General features: G+C 40.6%; 1 protein-coding gene across 2 annotated transcripts in view; it reads left to right on the forward strand.

Annotated features, from left to right (window-relative positions):
- The first annotated feature begins 1,385 nt into the window (after positions 1-1,385).
- SRGAP1 (SLIT-ROBO Rho GTPase activating protein 1) overlaps positions 1,386-22,519 on the forward strand; it is a 311,444-nt gene continuing 290,310 nt past the window's right edge. Inside the window, exon 1 of one of the 2 annotated variants that reach the window (XM_070370528.1) lies at positions 1,386-2,346. In XM_070370528.1, coding sequence (XP_070226629.1) covers positions 2,280-2,346 — 67 coding nt within the window. In that variant the 5' untranslated portion in view covers positions 1,386-2,279. The remainder of the gene's footprint in view (positions 2,347-22,519) is intronic. The other variant, XM_005902533.3, reaches the window with a different exon arrangement.

The raw sequence follows: 22,519 nt of genomic DNA on the forward strand, positions 1-22,519 counted from the left end.
AAAAAAGCTATATAACTAAAAACAATGTGCACGCACTCACTTGAAACACATGTTTTACTTTTTTTTTTTTTAATAATTTTCGCCTACTGTCAAAGATCTGGTATTTCAGAGGAGGGCATCCTGTATCTCATTTGCAGTTCCCCCAGAGTAGGATTTTCCTTCTCCCTGAAATGCAACACTTTCTCTCTCTAAGGTGGCAAACTACTTACTACTCACCCTTTAAATCCAGTTCAAATATCTCTTCTCTGGGAAGACTTTCTCCCCCAGCCTTTTATTCGGTGCATTTTTCTTTCCTCAAGGCTCCCAAAGAGGGAGTAGCTCTCTTACAGCTCTACAGTACTGCCTGTAATTACTTATTTATACAACAATAGATCTTGAGACCTTTTAGGGCAGAATTCTACTGTCTGAGTCCCTAGTTCTTATTTGGTGGTTGGCCCACAGTAAGAAATCTTATCACTGGATACAAGAATGAATAAAGTCTCAAAGTCCCTACTCTCTTTAGATCTAGCACCATTTGATATGGACACGCCTTTGGACAAATCACTTTGATAAATCAGGCCTATAATACTGGAGAAGGACGGTGTGCGTGCGTGCTCAGTCATATCGAATTCTTTGCCATGCTGTTGACTGTACCCCACCAGGCTCCTCTGTCCATTAAATTTTCGAGGCAAGAATACTGGAGTGGGTTGTCATTTCCTCCTCCAGATCTTTCCGACTCAGGGATCGAACCCTCATCTCCTGCATAGACAGGCGGATTCTTTACCCCTGAGCCCCTGGGAAGTGGAGAAGGTCCCAAACGCTAAATGTGTCCGCCAAAACCTAGAGACATCTTAAGTACTACCTGTTTCCCCACCACGCCTTTCCCACCATGCTGACGTTCTCTAGCTACTTTTAGGATGGGGAGAATATGGTGCTCAAGATGGATATGTTTCTCTGCCTGAACGAATAGCTTCGCTTTTTTTTTTTTTTTTTTGATTCTTAACATCCAAGACAATTCAGACTCCAGTGTTCCTACTGGGGTTGGGAGTAATATCCCATTCGTTCATGGAGACATCCAAAGTCTGATTTTCCCCACTGGACTCAAAAGAGCCCCACCACAGCGCTCACCCCGGGTCGAAGACTGCCCACCGGTCGGGTGGGGTTTTCCAGCGGCTGGGGCAGCGCAAGCCGGGGAGGCGCTGGGGGCGTCGCCCACGGCCGCCGGGCTCGGCACGCAGGGTCGGGCTGCGGTTGGCCACAAGAGGCATCCATCTTCCTGGAGAAGCGCCGCGCTTGCTTACCGCGCCGGTGGGGAGGAGCGGGGCGAGGGTGGAGAAGAGAGGTCGGTCGGGCCCCTCCCGCGAGCCCTGCCCCGCCTCGCCGAGCCCGGCGCGGCCGCCCGGGCCGCTGCCGCCCGCAGCTCGCTCCCCAGACGCCGGGGAGCCGCGGGCCGTGAGCGCGCCTGCAACTTTGCGGCCGCCAGGGGCGCGGCTCCTCCAGGGGCGCGTGAGGGTGTGCCGGTAGGCTGCGGCCTCCTGGGGGCAGCAGCTGCAAGGGGGACCGGGAGAAAGAGGCAGTCTCGGTGCACCGTGGCCCAGGAGGCGGAGGCCCCGCGAGGCGCCGGCGGTGGAAACCTAAACTCCGCCGGGGCTGCGCCCAGGACGCGTTCTTACAGCGCGTTAGCCGCCCTCGCGGCGGCCGCCCGGGACTCGTTTTAGGATCGCGATTCCTCTACCCTGCCCGGGGCAGTAGCAGCCGTGTGTGCAGACGGAGGAGCGGCAGCAGCATCCCCAGCCCGGGCGGGACCCTTGAGCGCCGGAGCGGGCGGCTGAGCAGGAAGGGAGGGTCGCGGCGCCCGCCCTCCCCGGCTGGCCCTGCCCCACGCTCCCCGTGCGGGTGGCTAACAATGGTGCGGAGTGCCGGCGCTGTCCCCGCGTCCGCCCAGCGGCTGTAGAGGAAGTGGCCGGGCTCCGGGTGGGGTGGGCAGGGAGACGCCCCCCGCCACTCGCCCGCTGGAGTTCGCCGGCGCGCCGGGCCTCTCCGGCCCCGAGCCCTGGGCTCCCCTCCGCATCGCCGACGGCAGCTCGATCCCGAGAGTATGGTGCCAGCGCCCGGGTTAATCTAGTTCTCGGCTCGCTCCTTTTTTTCCCCTCCTCCTCCTCCTCCTCTCCCTCCCGTCGGTGCTGCTTCTGGGTTCCCGGCATTTGGGAGTACAACTCTCTGCTTCTCCGAGGAGACTGACTGGTCGGTGACCCCTTACAGAACTTGCCCATTGAAAGCAAACCCAGAACAGCTGGATAATGTCCACTCCGAGCAGATTCAAAAAGGACAAAGAGATCATCGCCGAGTATGAAAGTCAAGTCAAAGGTACGGATGGGAGCGGCTGCCTTGCTCCTTTTGTGTGCTTTCTTGTCATTGTGCTCCGGGAGTTGCGTTTTCTAACTTGGGGGTCTGCGTTGGAGGAGGGTGGTGAGAGACAACTGGAGCGCCTGGTTGAGCCATCCGGGGCTTCGTGCAAGCCAGTCTCAGTCCCAGTCCCGTCAGGTCCACGGGGAGCTGGAAACCCGGTGGCTCTCCCCCGCTGCCCGCTCGCCACCTCCAATAGGGGAGAACTGGGTTTAAATTAACCACCTTCAGCCGGCAACTTACATAGGAGGTAGGCAGCAGCAGAGGTTCCCCCCAGTTATCATCACCAGCATCTTTTTTTTTTTTTTTTTTTAAGAATATACCATTGTCACAGCCATTGATACATTGTCATGTATTTTTTTTTTTTTTTCTTTTAAGGAGTCATTTTTCTGAAGTCTGGACCCTTAGTGGTCTAGAGCTTCCTTGAGTGCAGGAAATTGGCGACATTTGCACTAATCACTCATTTATCAGGGCGAGTCTCCCTTCTATAAAACAGCTCCCTAAAAGCCTGGCAGTTAAACCAAGAAAGGACTAGTGGAATCTGACTCTTCCTCTATAATGGGCCGGAATTCAGTGCCATCTTTCACACTCACACGGGAATATTGCTTTATCATTTGCTGGAGGCCACTTGCATGTAAAATGAAGGTTTGAATGTTTGAGTAGTAGTTTGACCATTTACATGGTCACCTAATGAAGGAATCTAGTTATGGTTGATTATGGCATTTTTACTTAATGTGTATTGCGGTTTAAAATATATATTTTCTCTCTGGTACAAGTATTTTGTGTTGCTGATGAAGTGTTTAATAAACATTTATTTGTTGTTTATTTTTTCCTCTTCCTCTATCACTGGTAGCTTTTACCATCCATTGAGACAATGGATGGAGTGTTGAGATTACTGCTGTTCTTTGGAATATTCAATGCAAAGTTGATAAAAATTGCTTTGTAGACACCTGTGTTTGTACAGACACAATCTTATGAAAGGGCTGCAGAGAAAGGCATTCCTGTACTTGTCTTGGGAAAGGCAGGAGCAGCCTGGGAGTTCTTTTGTGTGGTCAAGTTGTGAAAATGCCTGGAGTCCAGTGAAAGGACCTGGAAGGGAAACCCTCTGTCAATCAGGAGAATCTGGACCAACTTATGACTAGAGGCAAACACAATATGCAAGCCCAGGGACTTATATTTCCTTTAGGTTGACTCCAGTAATGGAGTTAAGATGAACACTCTTCAGGAAACACAGATTTTTATCTGCTTGCAGTTAAGATAATGTATGCTTGTAGGAACTGGTTACATTGACATGGAAGTTATTTTAGCAGAGAAGTAATTATTTGCTTAGAGACAGATAAACTTTCTAATGAGCATAACCTTTCTTTTCTTAACAAATCCAACAGCCTTTCTCAGGTAGAACTCCTGTTCACAATCACCATTTCTCTGTACAGTTTTTCCGCATGGCTCTTTGTGGCAAGTCTTCAAGGGGTGGCAGTCTGGATTTTGTGCTATCTGCAGCGCTGACTGGCAGCATGTACTTCTAAGAATTGGTTTCTTTATTTCTGCTCCAAGGTTGTTTGTTCATGATCAAGTTCTTATCTGAAAAATATTCTCATGATTAATAAATTCTATAGTTACATGGTTACTTATATACTTTGAGAGTTTAGGCCCTCAACATTGGTTTAAAAATCAATAAAACAGGATATGTTCCTGTGTTTAAAATGTGTCCATCAAATCCAAGGAAAAATTATGAACATGGTGAAAATTATTTTTGGAACAAATTGCGACCCATAAAAAGTGATCTCTCTATTCCCTTCAACCCTCCTCAATCACCTGTGAGTCCTCAGACAGCTTTATGACTGCTTTCTACACCTGAACTACCTTTCTCATCAGGGCCCGTGTCCAGAGTTCATCTACTTCCTCTGCAGTACTTACACATCCTGTGTCTAACCCAGATCCTTACTGTTGTTGTTCAGTCGCTAAGTCATATCCAGCTCTTTATGACCCCATGGGCTGAACTGTTATCTTCCGCTTTTCACACACACCATTATCAGGACAACTGCACTTCTTATGATAACTGGGTCTGAGATACCCAGGGGGACGCCGCAAAGCTTCTCACCACCTGGCCCCAGAAGTTCCAGAATCACTGTTGCTGTATTCTATTGATTGTTGTTGTTCAGGTGCCAAGTTGTTTCCCACCCGTGGACTGCAGCACACCCGGCTCCTCTGTCCTTAACTATCTCCCAGAGTTTGCTCAAATTCCTATCCATTGAGTTGGTGACATAATCTAACCGCGTCATCCTCTGCCTCCCCCTTCTCCTTTTGCAGTCAACCTTTCCCAACATCAGAGTCTTTTCCAATTAGTCAGCTCTTTGCATCACGTGGCAAAAGTATTGAAGCTTCCCCTACAGTCCATCCAGTGAATATTCAGGGTTGATTTCCTTTAGGACTGACTGGTTTGATCTCGTTGCCCCTAATACCAGCTCCTTATATCCGTATGTAAATATGGGAATAGGGAAATACAATGGAATTGGACCATACGCACTTTGAATGGCACAAATTCGCCTGAACTTACTAGGCAACATCAAGAAGACAGTGAGAGAGAAATGAGAGTTAAATAGTGCCTGAGGCCTGCTGTCTGTGAAGTGAGAATAGGTCCCTCATTAAGAATAGTTTCAGAGGTAGGATCCTGGTTTTCCGTTTCTTTTCCTGAGTCCCTCTTTAAGGTTGAGGGTCTCACCCTGGCAGAATGCTAGTCCACTAGTTAAAGATAGGTGGATTGGGAACAACCAACTCCCTCAGTTCTAGCAGGTATTTCATCTGATGGTAAACAAAAGACAGATGGCTCATTCTATCGCTGGAGGAAAATCTAGCTGTATTGGCCTCATTAAGAGAAGACTCTTAACAGGTCTCTTCCGAATAAAGCCACATATATTGAACTCTCTGGATGACTTCCATGTATGGGAGAGTCACCTTTGCTTTAACTTTTTTCGTAATGAATTCGTATCTGAGTTCTCAGGGAATTAAAGTGTAATACCCAGGTAGAGTGGTAGTAAAGAATCCACCTGCCAGTGCTGAAAACACAGAAGAGGTGGGTTCGATCCCTGGGTCAGGAAGATCCCCTGGAGTAGGAGGTGGCAACCCGCTCCAGTATTCTTGCCTGGAAAATTGTATGGCAGAGGAACCTGGCAGGCTGTCAGACATGACTGAGCACTCATGTATTCATTCACATAGAGAATACAGAAAAAATAATAAAATCACGTTCAGAAAAGTAGAGCACAGGATTGTAAGAGGGGGAAGAATTGGAGATTATGAGTTAGAGGAATAGATAGGTGTAAATCAAGGACCAAAGGACCCCAAGCAATAATTTGCATGTGTTAGGAGGAGAAGGATTATTTCATGCATGTTGGTCAATTTCCCAAAGACTTAGAATCCAGAGAAATTAATCTCTTGTTTGTGTGGGGCCTTAAAAAGCAAGTTTGTCTGGAAAAATATATGAAACTCAAACCGGTCGACTACACTACTTTTAGCATCTCTGGCAAAAAACTTAGCAGTGGAAAAGATCACCAGTGGCTAGCAGAAGGTTGAGGATTATCTGTGGATTTCAGAGATATAGTAATTTTTGAATTCTGCAGCAGAAATATTATAGAGTCCGTATAAAAAATATGGGTTCACCTATGGGAGTCAGAAGAATCAAAAGACACATTTTATGAGGTGGAACTCATGGATGGGAAGTTGTGTTTGTTTTTAATAATGCGTGTTGTTCGTTGCTAAGAATTGACAGCTATTATTTGCAGTATTTTCCAAGGGATAATCTCGTACTCTCATCTACATGCCATATGTGCAGGAAGTGCCAAGAAAATCTGTGGTTCTTTAACCACCCTGCTGCCTGAACTACAAATAGTACATTTTGGTGGCAGATGGAGCATAAGAAATTGCCAATTCAATTTGATAGGACCTCACATCATGTGATAGGTTTCAGTGGGGAAATTAAAAGTGGTTCTGTCACTCATACGGAACTTGTGTCTACGTCTACTGTTCTTTCCTTTAGCTTGCAATAGAAAATACCAGTTTAAATTGTGAATTAAAATTTTATAGCTGGGAAGGACTTTAAACATTTCCTGTCCAGCCTACTTATACAGTATAAGGAGGCATAATGTCAGTTGCACAATTAATCATAATATACGTGGGATGGAACCCAGGTCCTCGGCTTTTCAGTAGCAAACCAAACCAAGTTTTGGTTTGCTTTTAGATTCCTCACAAAGTAGAGTAGGAGATAGAACACTTACCTATTTAGACTTTACATCCGTTGAAGAAATCATAGCTAGATGAAAGAGAGAACAACTCTTTTATCTATTAACAGGAGGAGTTAATTCAAGTGATTAACAGCAACTAAAAAAAATTTTTTTTCACCAAGATCATTTCAAGAAACCACAGTGCCCAGGCGGTAGCTTCACATCATGCCTTTGAGATCAAGGGGAAAAAATAGGTGAATATGTACAATTGTAACACATTTAAAATTTTGGTCATGCTAATTGCAGCCATTGCAATAAGACCTCTTAGATTGTCCAGAAAACTTGATTAGTTTCATGAATTTGAAAATATCTTGAATAGTTCTGGAGAAATTTTTAAGCAAAGCATGTTCTTCTGAAATACAGTGAGGGTTGGCATATGCTATGGGATGATAAATCTGAGCTCTAACCATTATATTGAAACCATTATATAAGCTGAGATAAATAGGTCAGGAACCCCTACATCCTCAGCTCTGGTCCAGTTGAGAGTCTACTTTGTGGACTGACCAAACCCTTTTTTATGCTACTTGTTTTTATTTCAAATTATACCACTGAGAATTAAGATTAAAAGAACAAAAGCCGAGTAGACTGTATGTCTAATCACTCCGTCTCTTTTTGTTTTAGTGGTTTGAAGTCAGAAACTGATATTAGAGACAGTTCCTTGAAGACATTTTTGTTACTTGAAGGTGTTTTTATTTGTTGGTCCCAAGTTACCTTCTAGGTTACTAACAGCATATTTGTGCTCATGTGCTGATACCTCAGGATGGGAAGAAACAGAACATGCAAAGAGCAGAAACTTTGGTGTTAGCCACTCAGTCCTGCCACTAATGATACACTTGACCACTATTAGTCGATTTCTTCATCTGTAAAATGGGGATAATATTGATAGTAGTACTTACTTCCTTACCTTTGTGAGGCTTCTGTGAGGTGATTTGTAGAAAGCCTTTATTACAGACTTGGCACTAATGAATAGTCTTTAAAAATTAGGCTTTGTTATCTGTTTAACTTTTATTTTCTTTAGTTTCAACTGCTTCTTTTTACATTCTGAGTTGGATACGCTTTTTGAAATTCAAATACATAATCACCAATCTGCTGCCTAAATAGATCCCAAAGTGGGCGATTATAAGCCATTCTAATAAAGTGCTCTGTACACTTAGAATAGAGTGAGTTTCATGGTGAAATTAAAAAGGGATATGTACTAGGCAAACCAGAGGGATGCCCAGCTCCTTCTAAGGTGGATTTCTTTTTTTTTATTGTGCCATTGCTTTTTATCCAAGTACATATAACGGAGCCGAGAAGCACATTCCCTAGGCTGCCATGTGTTTACTTACAACTTTTGTTTAAAATATTCTCTTCCTTTAATGATACCAAATGAGCTTCCCTGATTACTCAAGCAGTAAAGAATCCTCCTGGAACGCGGGAGACACGGGAGAGGTGGGTTCGATCCCTGGGTCGGGAAGATCCCCTAGAGGAGGAAATGGCAACCCACTCCAGTATTTTTGCCTGGGAAATCCCATGGACAGAGGAGCCTGGTGGGCTACAGTCCATTGGGTTACAGAGTCCCATATGACTGAGCTTGCACCCAGCTTAATGATGCCAAATGGAAAATGAAAACTGTAGTCCTGTGACAAAAAGCATTCTTATAATGTCCAATAAAGTCTCTGACTTAATTTCATAGCAAAATATTTTGTTTTAAAATCATTATGGAGGGTCTTCCCTGGTTGTCCAGTGGTTAAGACTCCATGCTCCCAATGCAGGGAGTCTAGGTTCCATCCTTGGTCAGGGAACTAGATACCAAATGCTGCAGCTGAGTTTGCATGCCCCAACGATCTTGCAAGCTGCAACAAGACCTAGCTCAGCCAAATAAATAAATAAAATCAATGTAGAAATGAGTTTTTTTGCATATAACTGTTCATTTGCTTTTGCTTATGAGAGCACTCTGCTTTTTCCAGCTTTATTGCGATAGAACCGACATAACAGAGAACAGTTTGATATTAAAAATTATTGTCTATTATCTCCCACATCTCCAATAGAGCTTCGTTAAACATTAATTGAATGAATAAAGTAATCATTTTGAATTATTATTCCTTTATAGTATAACCAACATGTTCATCATAGAATTATCTAGGGTGTCTGACAATCAAGTATTATCACAAAATTAAATTGAACTCAAATGTAACATCTTTAGAAAGGTCGCAAAGCTGGAAACAATCTAAATGTCCAACAGTGGAGAATAGTTAACTAAATTCTACTTGGGAGTGATTAGCTAATTTACACACGTGAAGTCATTAACACAGGTGTTTGAAGAACATTTTATGGTATGGAGAAATATTTTCTAATAATTATTTACAATTTAGTGAATAATTTATATTATGTCTGGTAGGCCGAATTCTCCTTCCTTATACCGTTTCAAACGTATCTTGGTGATCTTGATCCTTTCTCTTTCATGTGCATTTTAGAATCAGTTTTCCTTCCATGGGAAGTCCATTGGCAGTTTGATTAAAACTGTGAAATTATAGAGCAATTAGCAGAGAACGGGCATCTTTATATTAGATTATAAATTCTACTTACACATGAATATGAATATTTCTGCATTTATTTAGTTATTTTTAAATATCTTACTATAAAGTTTTATATCTTCTATGTCTTTTGCTAGATTTATTTCACTTTTCTTACTGTATATGATGTCTCTTTTAAAATTGTTTTTTAACTGTTTCTGGTGTGCAGAAATGCCATTTCAGTTCAGTTCAGTGTGCAGAAATGCCATTTACCTCTGTATAAAAGTCTTATATCCAGCCGCCTTACTAGTTTATTATTATTACAAATAATTTGTTCATATTTTGGTTACAAAATCTTATTATTTGCAAATGAAGACAATTACATTTCCTCCTTCCCAATCCTTTTGGCTTTAATTTATTCTTCTGTTTTTGCCCTAGGCAGAATTTTGAGTATGAAGTTGATAAATGTAGTGAATTGGCATTCTTTTCTTGTCCTGGATTTAAAGGGAGTGTTTTCAAGCCTTTTTTCCCCCATAAAGGATAATGATTGTTTTCGTTTTGTTATAGATATTCTCATCAGGTTAGGTAAGATCTCACATATTCTCTGTTTACTTGAAGTTTTAATCATTAATAGTTGGTTGAAAGTTACCTTTTTTCTTTTTGCATTTATTGATATTATTTTTTGTTCTTTAATCAGTTAATGTAATGAGAAATCTTTATAGAGTTTTTAATATTAAGTCATCTCTGTATTCCAGAATTAAACCTGTCTTCAGCATTGTATTATATATGTAAATAGTTGCATTCAGTTTGCCAGTATTTAGTTTAGGTTTTTAGGAGGAAGTGTTTTTTTTTATTGTTTTTTGCTTGGTTGGTTGGTTTTTGTCTCTAAATCCTGAAACAAAATAGACCCATGGCTTTGCTTTCGGACACTGTCCTTATCGGGTTCTTGTTCCACTTATACTCACAGAATGCGTTGGAGAGTATTGCTTCTCTATTTTGTGGAAGATTTTGAAATTTTGGAATATTCCTTCTCTTGAAAGGTCCGTAAAACTGCTTATTTGAGTCTAGTTATTTTCTTTGTGTGAAGAACTTTTAACTGCTTACCAGCAGTTAAGCTTTAGTTTTATTAGTGATAGGATTATTTATTCTTTTTATTCCTTCTGAAGTCAGTTTTGATAAGTTATATTTTTCTAAAGACGTCTCCATTTTCTGTATGTTTTCAGATACATTGACATAATGTTGATGATAGTATATTTTTGAAATAAGGGCCGATTTCTATTTAATTTAAAATACCATTTTAGGGAATTCCCTGGCAGTCCAGTGGTTAGGACTTGAAGCTTTCACTGTGAGGGCCCACGTTCAATCTCTGTTCAGGGAACTAAGATCCCACAAGCCATGTGGTATGGCTAACAAATAAAACTTTTAAATAAATAAATAAAAATAAAATATTATTTTAAAATATTTATTTTTATCTCATCTCTTCGCTGAATCTTGAAAGGGGGTTGTCTATTTTTGTTGTTTTTTCTTTTCTCATATTGATTTCTACTCTTATCTTTATTATCATCCTTTAAATTTTTTTCAGATTTATTCTGTTCTTTATCTGTTTTTTTCAGTTGGACATACATCTCATTTGTTTTTAATTTTTTAAAATTTATTTTTAATTGGGGGATAATTGCTTTACAATTGGCATCCCACTCCAGTACTCTTGCCTGGAAAATCCCATGGATGCAGGAGCCTGGTAGGCTGCAGTCCGTGGGGCTGCTAAGAGTCGGACAGGACTGAGCGACTTCACTTTCACTCTTCACTTTCATGCATTGAGAAGGAAATGGCAACCCACTCCAGTGTTCTTGCCTTGAGAATCCCAGGGACTGGGGAGCCTGGTGAGCTGCTGTCTATGGGGTTGCACAGAGTCGGACACGACTGAAGCAACTTAGCAGTAGCAGCAGCAGCAGATTGTGTTGGTTTCTGCCTTATATCAAGGTGAATCAGCCATAGGTATACACATTTCCCCTCCCTCTTAAACCTCCCTTCCACCTCCCACCCCATCCCACCCCTCTAGGTAGTCAAGAGGCACCAGATTTGAGGTCTCTGTGTCATTCAGCAGATTCATTCAGTGCTCCTCTCTATTTGTCCTACCCTCTCCTTCTCCCACTGTATCTACAGATCTGTTCTCTAAATAGGTTCATCAGTACCATCTTTCTAGATTCCATATATATGCATTAATATACAATGTTTTTTTCTTTTCTCTTCTCTTTTCTCTTTCTGACTTACTTCACTCTATATAATAGGATCTAGGTTCATCCACCTCTTTAGAACTGAGTCAGATGTGTTCCTTTTTATGGCTTAGTAATATTCCATTGCATGTATGAACCAAAACTTCTTTATCCATTCATCTGTTGATGGACATCTGGGTTGCTTCCATGTCCTAGCTATGGTAAATAGTGCTGCAATGAACACTGGGGTATATGTATCTTTTTCAATTATGATTTCCTCACAGTATATGCCCAGTAGTGGGATTGTTGAGTCATTTGGTAGTTTTATTCCTAGTAGCTTTCAAGCTCATTGTTTCTATCCTTCTTTGCTATTATAAGCATTTAAGACAATGCATTTTTTTTCTAATGTAAATGTTATTTCTAACAAAAGTGTTATTCCTAAGAAAGGCATCTGTTCTTCTCCCCTAATAAATATTTATGATAATTTCCCTTAAAATACTGTTTTTGCTTCATCTAGCAAATTTTGATTTTGTGGAGTTTATTAAAATTATGTTCTGAGTATTCTGAATTTGTTACAATGGTTCCTTCTTACCTATGAGGTATAAACAAGTATGACTTTACATTAAAAAAAAAGTGAGGCTATTTATATCTTTTTTAAAAAATATAATTACTGCATTGCAGTCTGAGTAATTTCTGAGAGTAATTTATTTTTTTGAAGTGTTTGAAATTAGCTGCAGATCATTTCCTTTTACTGTTCTCTGGAGGAATTCATGTAAGACTGGAACTATGTGACTCTTAAATATTTACTAAAGTCATCTAGGTCTAGTATTTTCATCAAGGAAAAAAAACGCCATTGCTTTTGAATTTACAGATTTTCTAATTTATTGACATAAAATTGTTTATTGTATTCTCATACCTTTTTAATCTCTGCAGCGTCTGCAGTTATACTTCTTTTCTGTTGATAACAATTGTTTATATGTGTGTCTTCTCCCTTTTTTCCATGATTGACCTTGCCAGAGGTGTGTTTATTAGTCTTTCCAAAGAACTAGTTTTATACTTCTTTGATTTACTGTATTGTATATTTGTTTTCTATTTTGTTAGTATGTTTCCTCCCTATGATTCCCTTCCTTTTACTTTTTTTGTGAGCATTATTTGCTGATCCTTTTTAAAATTCTTATTTATTTTCCAAGTTGTTACTTTTTATAATGTAAACATGTAAGGTAATAAAATTTCCTCTAAGATTATTTTTCCATGTTTATTGTTCAATTTAAGAGGATAGCATATGTAGCTTTTCTTTTTTTTTTTAAAGTATAGTTGATATACAGTGTTGTGGTAGTTTCAGATGTATAGCAAAATGATTCAGTTATATAAAAACTGAATATATATGTTAAATATATAAAAATATATATTTTTTCTTTTTTAGATCCTTTTCCATTTTAGATTATAAAATACTGTATATAGTTCCCTGTGCTATACAGTAGGTCCTTGTTTACTTATTGGTATTTTATATGTAGTAATGTGAGAGTTGGACGATAAAGAAAACTGAGCACAGAAGAATTGATGCTTTTGAACTGTGGTGTTGGAGAAGACTCTTGAGAGTCCCTTGGACTGCAAGGAGATCCAACCAGTCCATCCTAAAGGAGATCAGTCCTGGGTGTTCATTGGAAGGACTCACGTTAAAGCTGAAACTCCAATACTTTGGCCACCTGATGCGAAGAGCTGACTTGTCTGAAAAAACCCTGATGCTGGGAAAGATTGAAGGCGGGAGGAGAAGGGGACGACAGAGGATGAGATGGTTGGATGGCATCACCGACTCAATGGACATGAGTTTGAGTAAACTCTGGGAGTTGGTGATGGACAGGGAGGCCTGGCATGCAGTCCATTGGGTCACAAAGAGTTGGACATGACTGAGTGACTGAACTGAGCTGAACTGAATGTATATCTCTAAAAATTTTACATGTAGTGTTTTTCTTATCTTTCGGTTTTGTGTACTTTCTAATTTCCATTGTGATTTTTTTCTGTGACTCATAGTCTGTTTAAAAGTGTTTTAAATTTTTCAGATACAAAGTTATTTCATTTATCATTTTGTTACTAATTTCTAACTTAATTGCATTGTCATTATAGAACATGGTCTGATTATACTGATCTTTTGAAATATTTTTCTTGACCATGCTGTTTAAGATCAGAAGCCTCAACCTCCTGTGGCTCTTCCCATCTTCCTTCTCTTGTGTTCTCTCTCTCCATAGCACTTGTTATCATTTGACCTGATTTATACTGACTTCATCTTGTTGGGGGCTTTTAAAATTCCTTACTTACATGAAAACTGGTGATGTGGTTAAAATCATATTTTAAAAATATCTTATCTAGTGTTTTAATTTCAATCAGAAGAGTCAGGGCTATCTATCTAAATTTACAGTATACTGTAGGAAGCAGAAGTCAATTATTCAATAGTTTTTTTTTTTTTTTTTTGAGCCCATCGGTTTTTAAAAATTAATTTGTTCTTGCTGCTCTGGGTCTCTGTTGCTGCACATGGCCTATCCTCTAGTTGCGGTGCTCAGGCTTCTCATGGTGATGGCTTTTCTTGTTACTGAGCACAGGCTCCAGTAGTTGGAGCGCACGAGCTTAGTTGCCCCGTGGCATGTGGAATCTTCCTGCACCAGGAATCAAACCCAGGTCCCCTGCATTGGCAGGTAGATTCTTAACCATTGGACCACCAGGGGAATTCCAAACCCATCAATTTATTACATTTTTTATTGAGATATAATTGGCATTATATTAATATTGACATTATGATATTATAACATTATATAATAGTATATTAGTTTCAGGTGTGGAGGAGGGCATGCCAACCCACTCCAGTATTCTTGCCTGGAGAATCCCATGGACAGAGGAGCCTGGAGGGCTACAGCCCATGGGGTCTCAAAGACTCAGACACAACTGAGCGACTAAGCACAGCACAGTTTCAGGTGTACAACATAATGATTCTATAGTTGTAAATATTGCCAAATGAGCACTACAGTAAGTATATCACCACACATAGAATATTTTTTCTTGTGATGAAAACTTTTAAATCTACTCTCAGTAACTTTCATACAGTTATTTTTAATTCATTCAATATCAAGTTCTGTTTTAGGAAGAGAACCCAAAAATATATATAGGTCAAGTTACTGGGAAGACTCAGTCTGTTTTTTCCTAAAGAGAATTATAGGGGTTTAATCCCTGCCCTCTAGAATGATGCTTATAACCCAAGATCCATACACTGAAGAGGAGAGCAAATAATGTTATCCTAACACTTTCAAGGTCTTCATGTATAAGTATATGTCTGCACATGGAAAAATCCAGGATATGTGGATTTTAGGGATGAAAATGTGTAGTGAGGATCAATGAAAGGCTTTGATATGGGCTGCACATGAAAACATCCACATTTTTCTGAATAATCTTGAGATGCTGCTGGAAAACTGGGCTCTTGCTTCTGTTGTTAATCATGCAGAGTCTGGTCTTTCATTCCTGGAGTTTGCAGGTAACAGCTTTCCTTTTCTTTCAGAGCTACTTCTACCATTTTATCCCTTGGAGTTCTAGTCTAGAGCTGGCTGCAGTGACCTGTAATAATTCAGGCCTCCTAGAAAAGGTAGCACCCTCTAGCCTTCTTGGCATCACAGCAGAATAGCCAATGTAGCATAAGGAGCGTTTACAAAGTCCCAGCAGTTCTTTTTTTTTTTTTTTTTTTTAATTTTATTTTTAAACTTTACATAATTGTATTAGTTTTGCCAAATATCAAAATGAATCCATCACAGGTATACATGTGCTCCCCATCCTGTACCCTCCTCCCTCCTCCCTCCCCATACCATCCCTCTGGGTCGTCCCAGTGCACTAGCCCCATGCATCAAGTATCGTGTATCAAACCTGGAATGGCATCTCGTTTCATACATGATATTTTACATGTTTCAATGCCATTCTCCCAAATCTTCCCACCCTCTCCCTCTCCCACAGAGTCCAGCAGTTCTTAAAGTGCTTGGTATCCCAGTTTCTGGGCTGTCATTTCTAACTCCTTCTCAGTTGATCTGTGGAAGACCTTTCTTTGGACTTTTGTCCTTATGTTATTTGCTTTTATTATTCTGAAGGCGCAGCTTACAAAAACAGTTCTCTCCCTCAGACCTCCAGCAGTTAAGATAGAACAATAGGTGTCTGCTTATCTTATATAAGTTAGGAATTTTTGACCTCTGAGGACGTCCAGATTTTAGTCTGGCTGTGAATGTAGCATATTTGAAAAATGGAAGTAAGCCGCCAACGACTGCCAATGTTATTTACCAAAGAAGAGAGAGGAGAAAGAAGTCATTCTACTCATCTTATTTTCCATATGTCATGGCTTTGTGGCATATTTTGATTTCTTGTCAGTGTCCGATGAACAGTTCTCTTTGAGGATCAGTGATGGCTTTTCCTTGTGCACATATTGATGATGTACAACAGTTCAGTCAAATTATAACCCACAAACACCAGCAGTAATTCTGGAACTCAGAGCCAAAGGTGTGGCCGTTGCTGCAGTGAGCTGCCTGCTCCCTGTCTTTAGGGGACAGAGAGAGAAGGACAGGTGGGTGAAGAGAGCAGCTCTTTAGAAGGCTCCTTAAGCAGCCCTAGAAAAGTGGGATGTTTTCTGGGCTGACTCCTGACTTGAATAATTTGCTCTCATTTCTGTGCTGTGCTCAGCTTTCACCTTTCTTTTCATCATTACAGACAGTGGATGCATTCCCTAGTGAAAATATGGCACAGAAAGCTGGTGAATTGTGAGACTTTAGAAAGGAGAATTTGTTAGATTTCATGTCCCTTAGAAAAGTTTGCTGAGTATACTACTACAAAGAGAGTGTGTTAGTGAATGCTTTTTCAAATGGCCACTCCATTTCTAACTGACCTTCAGTTACGATTGTTTTAAAAATGTTAATGGGAACTCTCAAATGTGTCACCAAAAGTGCATGTTTGAGAAATTTCCAGACTGTATTTTTATAAAATTCAGAGTTTTAGTGATACACATTTTTCCTATATTCTCCAAATACCTAATCTACAAATAAATATATCTTTTTTGGGGACTGGGAACTCTACATCCTAGTCAGGTTAACATTTTTAGTCACTTTTCTGTTAGGTATCTCTTTTCCTCCATTGGTCTTGGTATTACATTGTGAAATAATGTACAGAAATCCCTGTGCACTGTCAAACGCAATAAAAATGACTTTTATTGTCTTTGTGATCAGTCATCTTCTGGCAGTTTCTGACAGTCTCCTAATGTCCCATTTTCAGATACCGTAACACTCTGAAATAAACATACCTGCATAAATTTATAAGTATTCTGTATAGCATAGTAGTTTGTAGCATAGCCTCAGAAATCAGACTGCTGACCTGGGGTCCAAATCCTGCCTCAACCACTCTCCAGCTATTGGATTGTGAGCAGATAACTTCCTCTCATCCTGCCTTACTTTCCTTGCCTATAAAATAGAAATAATAGTACTTCACTCAGAGCATTGGTAAAACAAGTAGAGTATTGAACAGACAAACTGATCGGCACATAGTAAGTGCTTAAAAAGTGTTGGTGTATTGCCATTTTTATGGACTCTGGCTCTGGAAGCAATAGTAATCAACTTTAGATTGTAAAAGATTTAGTAGACAAGAAGAGCCTAAGGAGACCTGAGGACCAAATCCTAGATGGGATTCTGCAGCGGGAAAAGGCCATTAGTTAAAAACTAAGGGAATCCCAAATAAAGTATGGACTTTAGTTGAGTGAGTAAGTGAGTGAAGTCGCTCAGTCGTGTCCGACTCTTTGCAACCCCGTGGACTGTAGCCCACCAGGCTCCTCTGTCCATCGGATTCTCCAGGCAAGAATACTGGAGTGGGTTGCCATTTCCTTCTCCAGGGAATCTTCCTGACCCAGGGATCGAACTGCATTGCAGGCAGACGCTTTAACCTCTGAGCCACCAGGGGCTTTAGTTAATTTTTAAAAATACTTAGTAAGAATAGACAAAGAAAACAGTTACTCTTGTAAAAAAAAATAACTTTCATGGTTATAAAAATTTGTTTTTGGCTGAACTACAGAACTGATAAGGCAAAAAATGGCAGTTCTCAAATCATTTGCAGTTTACCCTTCCAGTGGCATCACTGGCATTTGTGTTCATAGTATTTACCTACCTACCTATTGAGTGAACAAATGTGGTCATTTGCAGGATAGTTACTGTAGACTTGCTTTTTATTCAACAATAGATTGTTGCTGCTCAGAGTTGGTCCGTAGACCAGGGCTGGTCAGATCCATTTATTAGTGGTCCATGAGGAGATATGGTAAATCATGGCCCTGCTTCCTTTATCCAGCAAGTCTTGCTCCACACAAATGTCAGCTAAACTAAACAGTGCTTAGTGATGTGTTGATTTAGGTTTTGGCACAAGCTCTTTATCTCATTGTGGATCTGCAGCCGACAGTTCTCTGGCCTGTGTGTGAGTAATGTTGGTCGGCACCATTCCATAGAAGTGTATAGAGAGCTGTCTTTTCCCTTTAATGGCTTTTACTGTTACTTGTTGTTCTTTGTTGATTTAGAGACAAGATTGCCCTTCGAATGGGACAGTGGTGACATTTACCAGTGGCCACCTCTGTACTTTTAATCTTCATCAATTTCAGTGATTGGGCTTCCTTTAAGAAAGACAGCACAGTGGAGAGGTTAATACCTTGGATAAGTGCAGTTCAAATTACGGTTCTTCTGGAACCTCAGTTTTCTAACTTGGAAATGAGTATAATGATTACATTTATTTTATAAGCATTGTTTTGAGGATTAAATAAAATTGTACCTGAAAAGAAGTTAGCACTGCTCTTTTTTTTATTTTTAAATTTTTTACTTTATATTGCAGTATAGACAGTTGATGTTGTTGTGATAGTTTCAGGTGGACAGCAAAGGGACTCAGCCATGCGTATACATGTATCCATTCTCACCCAAAGCCCCCTCCCATTCAGGCTGCCGCATAGCATTGAATAGAGTTCCCTGTGCTATACAGTAGGTCCTTGTCAGCAATCCATTTTAAATATAGCAGTGCATACATATTGAGTTTAGCACTGCTCTTGGCAGTTAGTAAGGGCTCAGTAAAAATGAGCTACTATAATAATGACTGTTATTTACTACTGCTATACCCGAAGCTGTTGTCTTTATTAGTGGCAGATTTTTTCCTTAAATAATTTAAAACTCATTCATCTCCAGAGAGATTAAAATCACTAAACAGACTTCAGTTTTACAAAGCAAACACTAAAAACTGGGGATTTTAATGGTTCTTTAGAAAAGCAATGAGAGATATTTAGCCAATCACCAGAAGCTATACTGGACCCAATCTTAAAAGAATTGTTTTTATAGGCTTTCTAGGACCGTTACCTACAAAGAGGCACTTTGTTATAATTCCTTGTATCATCACTGTTTGAAAACCTTGAGAGATAATGAACTCTGTTTTCTTCATGAGTATGATTGCAGCTAGAGATGTAGGTTGCTCTGCCTTTAACCTGTTCTCCTTGTTCATTAAGGGTTGCCAAAAATAAATCTGCCAAACAAATGGAGAGAACCATAGTTTTTCTAGTTGCTGTCAAAGGCATACTCCTCTCACTTTCTTCCAGATGGGATATGTTGATAAAGTGTGTATATGTGTGTCTGTTTCTCTCCTCTCTTTAAGCAGAGCAGCACCCTTGCTCAAGACACCTAAGATAGAGACTCATCTCATGTCCCTCGTCAGCAGTTTATATCTTTGACAACTTCAGTCTGATTTCTTCTCTGTGTTCACCAACATCTGTTCACTGTGCCTTTCAAGTCTTTTATCATTTGATTGTTTTGAGCTAAGATCTAGACTCCTTTCATAATGAATCAGAAAAGGGCCTGGGTCTGGAGTTTTGCTTGTTTCCTGATGCAAAGTGCCTGGTTACAGTACGGTGAGTCCCCTACACACGAACTTTTAAGTTGTGAACTTTCAAAGATGCAAATGGGTATCTGGTTCCAGCAAGGAACCAGAACCTGTGCCTTCAACATCAGGCATGAGTGAAACTTCTGCTTGCCTTCGGTCTCCTATTGCTGATGACCCTTCAGCTCTGCCACCTCCCACTTGTCCCTCTTCCAGTCAGTAACTCTTCTTGCCTGTTCACTTGAAGCCAGCCTCTGTATGCCACCTGTTGTACTCTACTATTCTACATTTCAAGGTGCTGTACTGTAAGATTAAAAATACATTTTTGTGTGTTTTTTTTAATGTATTATTTGTGTGAAAAGGATTATAAACCTATTACAGGACAGTACTATATCGTCTGCTGTGTTAGTTGGGTACGTAGGCTAACTTTGTTGGACCTGCAGATAAATTGGACTTGTAAATATGCTTTCCCAACAGACCTTGTTCGTATGTTGGGGACTTACTGTATAAACACTGCCTGTAGTTAATATTGTTCGTGCCTACAGTGCTAGCGGCTAACATCTACAGTGTGTTCCTTTTGAGGGAGGTCATATCAGTGTCACCTTACAGGTGGGGAAGACGAAACTCAATACTTAGAAACTTGAAATAGTTTCCCTAAGATCACACAGCTACTAAATGATAGAGCCACCAGGGTTCAAACCTCTGTTCTAATTCTGTAGAGAGCTGCCTAAGGACACTGCCTTATAAAGATGAAATGCTTAGATTTCATGCCATTCACACTCTTGAAATTTCCAGAGAGCCAGGAAGAATGATTACTATCTTTGTCTTAATAAATAGAGTTTGTATTAATCAAAATAAAAGGCTGTATTTGTTGTTCAACGATTATGTACTAGGGGCTTCCTAGGTGGCTCAGTGGTATAGAACCCACCTGCCAGTGCAGGAGCCACAGGAGACGTGGGTTCGATCCCTGGGTGGAGAAGATCCCCTGGAGGACGAAATGGCAACCCACTCCAGTATTCTTGCCTGGAAAATCCCATGGATGGAGGAGCTTGGTGGGCTAAGCTGTGGGGTCGCAGAGAATCAGACATGACTGAGCAGGCAGGATTATATACTAAGGTTAAACTGTTACCGTATTATCTCAGTGGATAACTTGATAAGAAAAGTCATGGTGGAACTGCCTCTTTGAATGCAATAGAAAAGGCATTCGTGGGGAGAAGAATTTTAAATGTCCTAATTTGGAATACTCTTGCTATATTTAGTGCTCTGTTCTTGGGAATAAGAAATTGCTGCTTCAACTCCTGTTACTCCCACCCTGCTCCTTCCCCAACAAAGACGCCCTGCCTTGTCTTATTTTCTGCTGGGAAAGAAATTGTATCTCTTTAAGCTGGTTCTCTAAATTTACTTAAGGTTTGTTGCTGTTGCTCCTTTTTGAGGTGTTAGGACTTCTGGTAGAACCACTGAGCCTGTATCAGAATCACCTGGAGGGCTTGTTGCAGCAGTTTGCTGGGCCCCACCCCAAGCCCTAGTATTTGCCTTTCTAACAAGGTCCCAGGGGGTGTTGAGGCTTTGGAATGGCGACCACACTTTGTGACCCATCTCTGGAAAAGTCAAAGCAATTTTGTAACTTCTTTAGATTAGCCTATTTGGATGCTAATTTCCTCCCAATTTCCCTAAAATCTTTACCTTTCTTATAACTGCTCTCAGTTCCTGTAAATGGACATCAAATCATGGCAATTTAAGCTAAGAGTATAGATAATGCATGTAGCCCTCAGCTTCCTCCTCTGGTTCTACCGCCCCCGCCAATCTTTGTCATTTGTTAGTTTCTCAGATTGTAAAGAGTCTTTTCACATCACACCTGGGTAAATTGAAAACTAAAGTGGGAACATGATGAGCCCCTGAGGAATAAAGCCTCAATTTCCCCTGCACATCTGCATGTGCTTTTGAATTAAGGAAAAAGAACAGGAGGCAGGTGGCCTTTTTAAGACCTCCTATCAGATCAGATCAGTCGCTCAGTCCTGTCCGACTCTTTGCGACCCCATGAATCGCAGCACGCCAGGCCTCCCTGTCCATCACCAACTCCTGGAGTTCACTCAGACTCACATCCATCAAGTCGGTGATGCCATCCAGCCATCTCATCCTCTGTCGTCCCCTTCTCCTCCTGCCCCCAATGCCTCCCAGCATCAGAGTCTTTTCCAATGAGTCAACTCTTCGCATGAGGTGGCCAAAGTACTGGAGTTTCAGCTTTAGCATCAGTCCGTCCAAAGAAATCCCAGGGCTGATCTTCAGAATGGACTGGTTGGATCTCCTTGCAGTCCAAGGGACTCTCGAGAGTCTTCTCCAACACCACAGTTCAAAAGCATCAATTCTTCGCTGCTCAGCCTTCTTCACAGTCCAACTCTCACATCCATACATGACGAAGGAAAGTTATGACCAACCTAGATAGCATATTATATAGCACCTTTCCATTTTCCACAATCACTGCTGACTCAGGACAGTCAGGAGACTTGACATCTAACCCTGGATGGAGCAAGTGAAGTGCTTGTTGTTTTTCCGACTGTGGTTAATTCAAGTTACTGTAAGGATGGGAGTTTTTTCTATAAATAGGAAATTTTATTATGTTTCCTGAGAGTTTTTGGTTGATTTTTTAAAAATCCTAGGTTCACTGACAATTCATGACGTTGCTATAGCAGTGGTTACAAGACAATCACAATTTTTGCTGTAAGTTAGGATCTCAACTCAAACCATAAGGAGAAAAACTAAACAGAATTACTCTTGAAAATCCTTGAGTCACTACGTTACCAAGAACTGCATCCGTGAAAACTCAGAAGGCAGAAATTAACTTCTGTGTCTCATTGCTCATAGATTGTGGCCTCACACATACACGTAGCCAAAGTCTAGTTGAAAGACTGAAAGGATGGTGAGGAAAGATAAGATTTTCCTTCCCTCCCTTGGACTTGTCCTAGAAAAGATGGACATGGAGTTAAATCGTAATGAATGTACTTACAATGTGACTGCATTATATGTTAAGATAATTGAAACTTTTGATTCTGGGTCTCTGATTTAAATTCTTTTACAGTCATACTGGAATTAAATATCTTTCATTCATTCAACAAACAGCTATTGAGTATCTCCTTAATCAAACTGTAGACTCTCCAAGGGGAGGTCTTTTTTTTCCCTAATTAAGACAACTGTCTTGCATTATGGTAGTTGCTCAGTGGTGTTCGTTGCATTGATAACTAGTAAA

The sequence above is a fragment of the Bos mutus genome, chromosome 5, assembly GCF_027580195.1.
Source record: "Bos mutus isolate GX-2022 chromosome 5, NWIPB_WYAK_1.1, whole genome shotgun sequence".
In the NCBI taxonomy this organism is placed as follows: Eukaryota; Metazoa; Chordata; class Mammalia; order Artiodactyla; family Bovidae; genus Bos; species Bos mutus.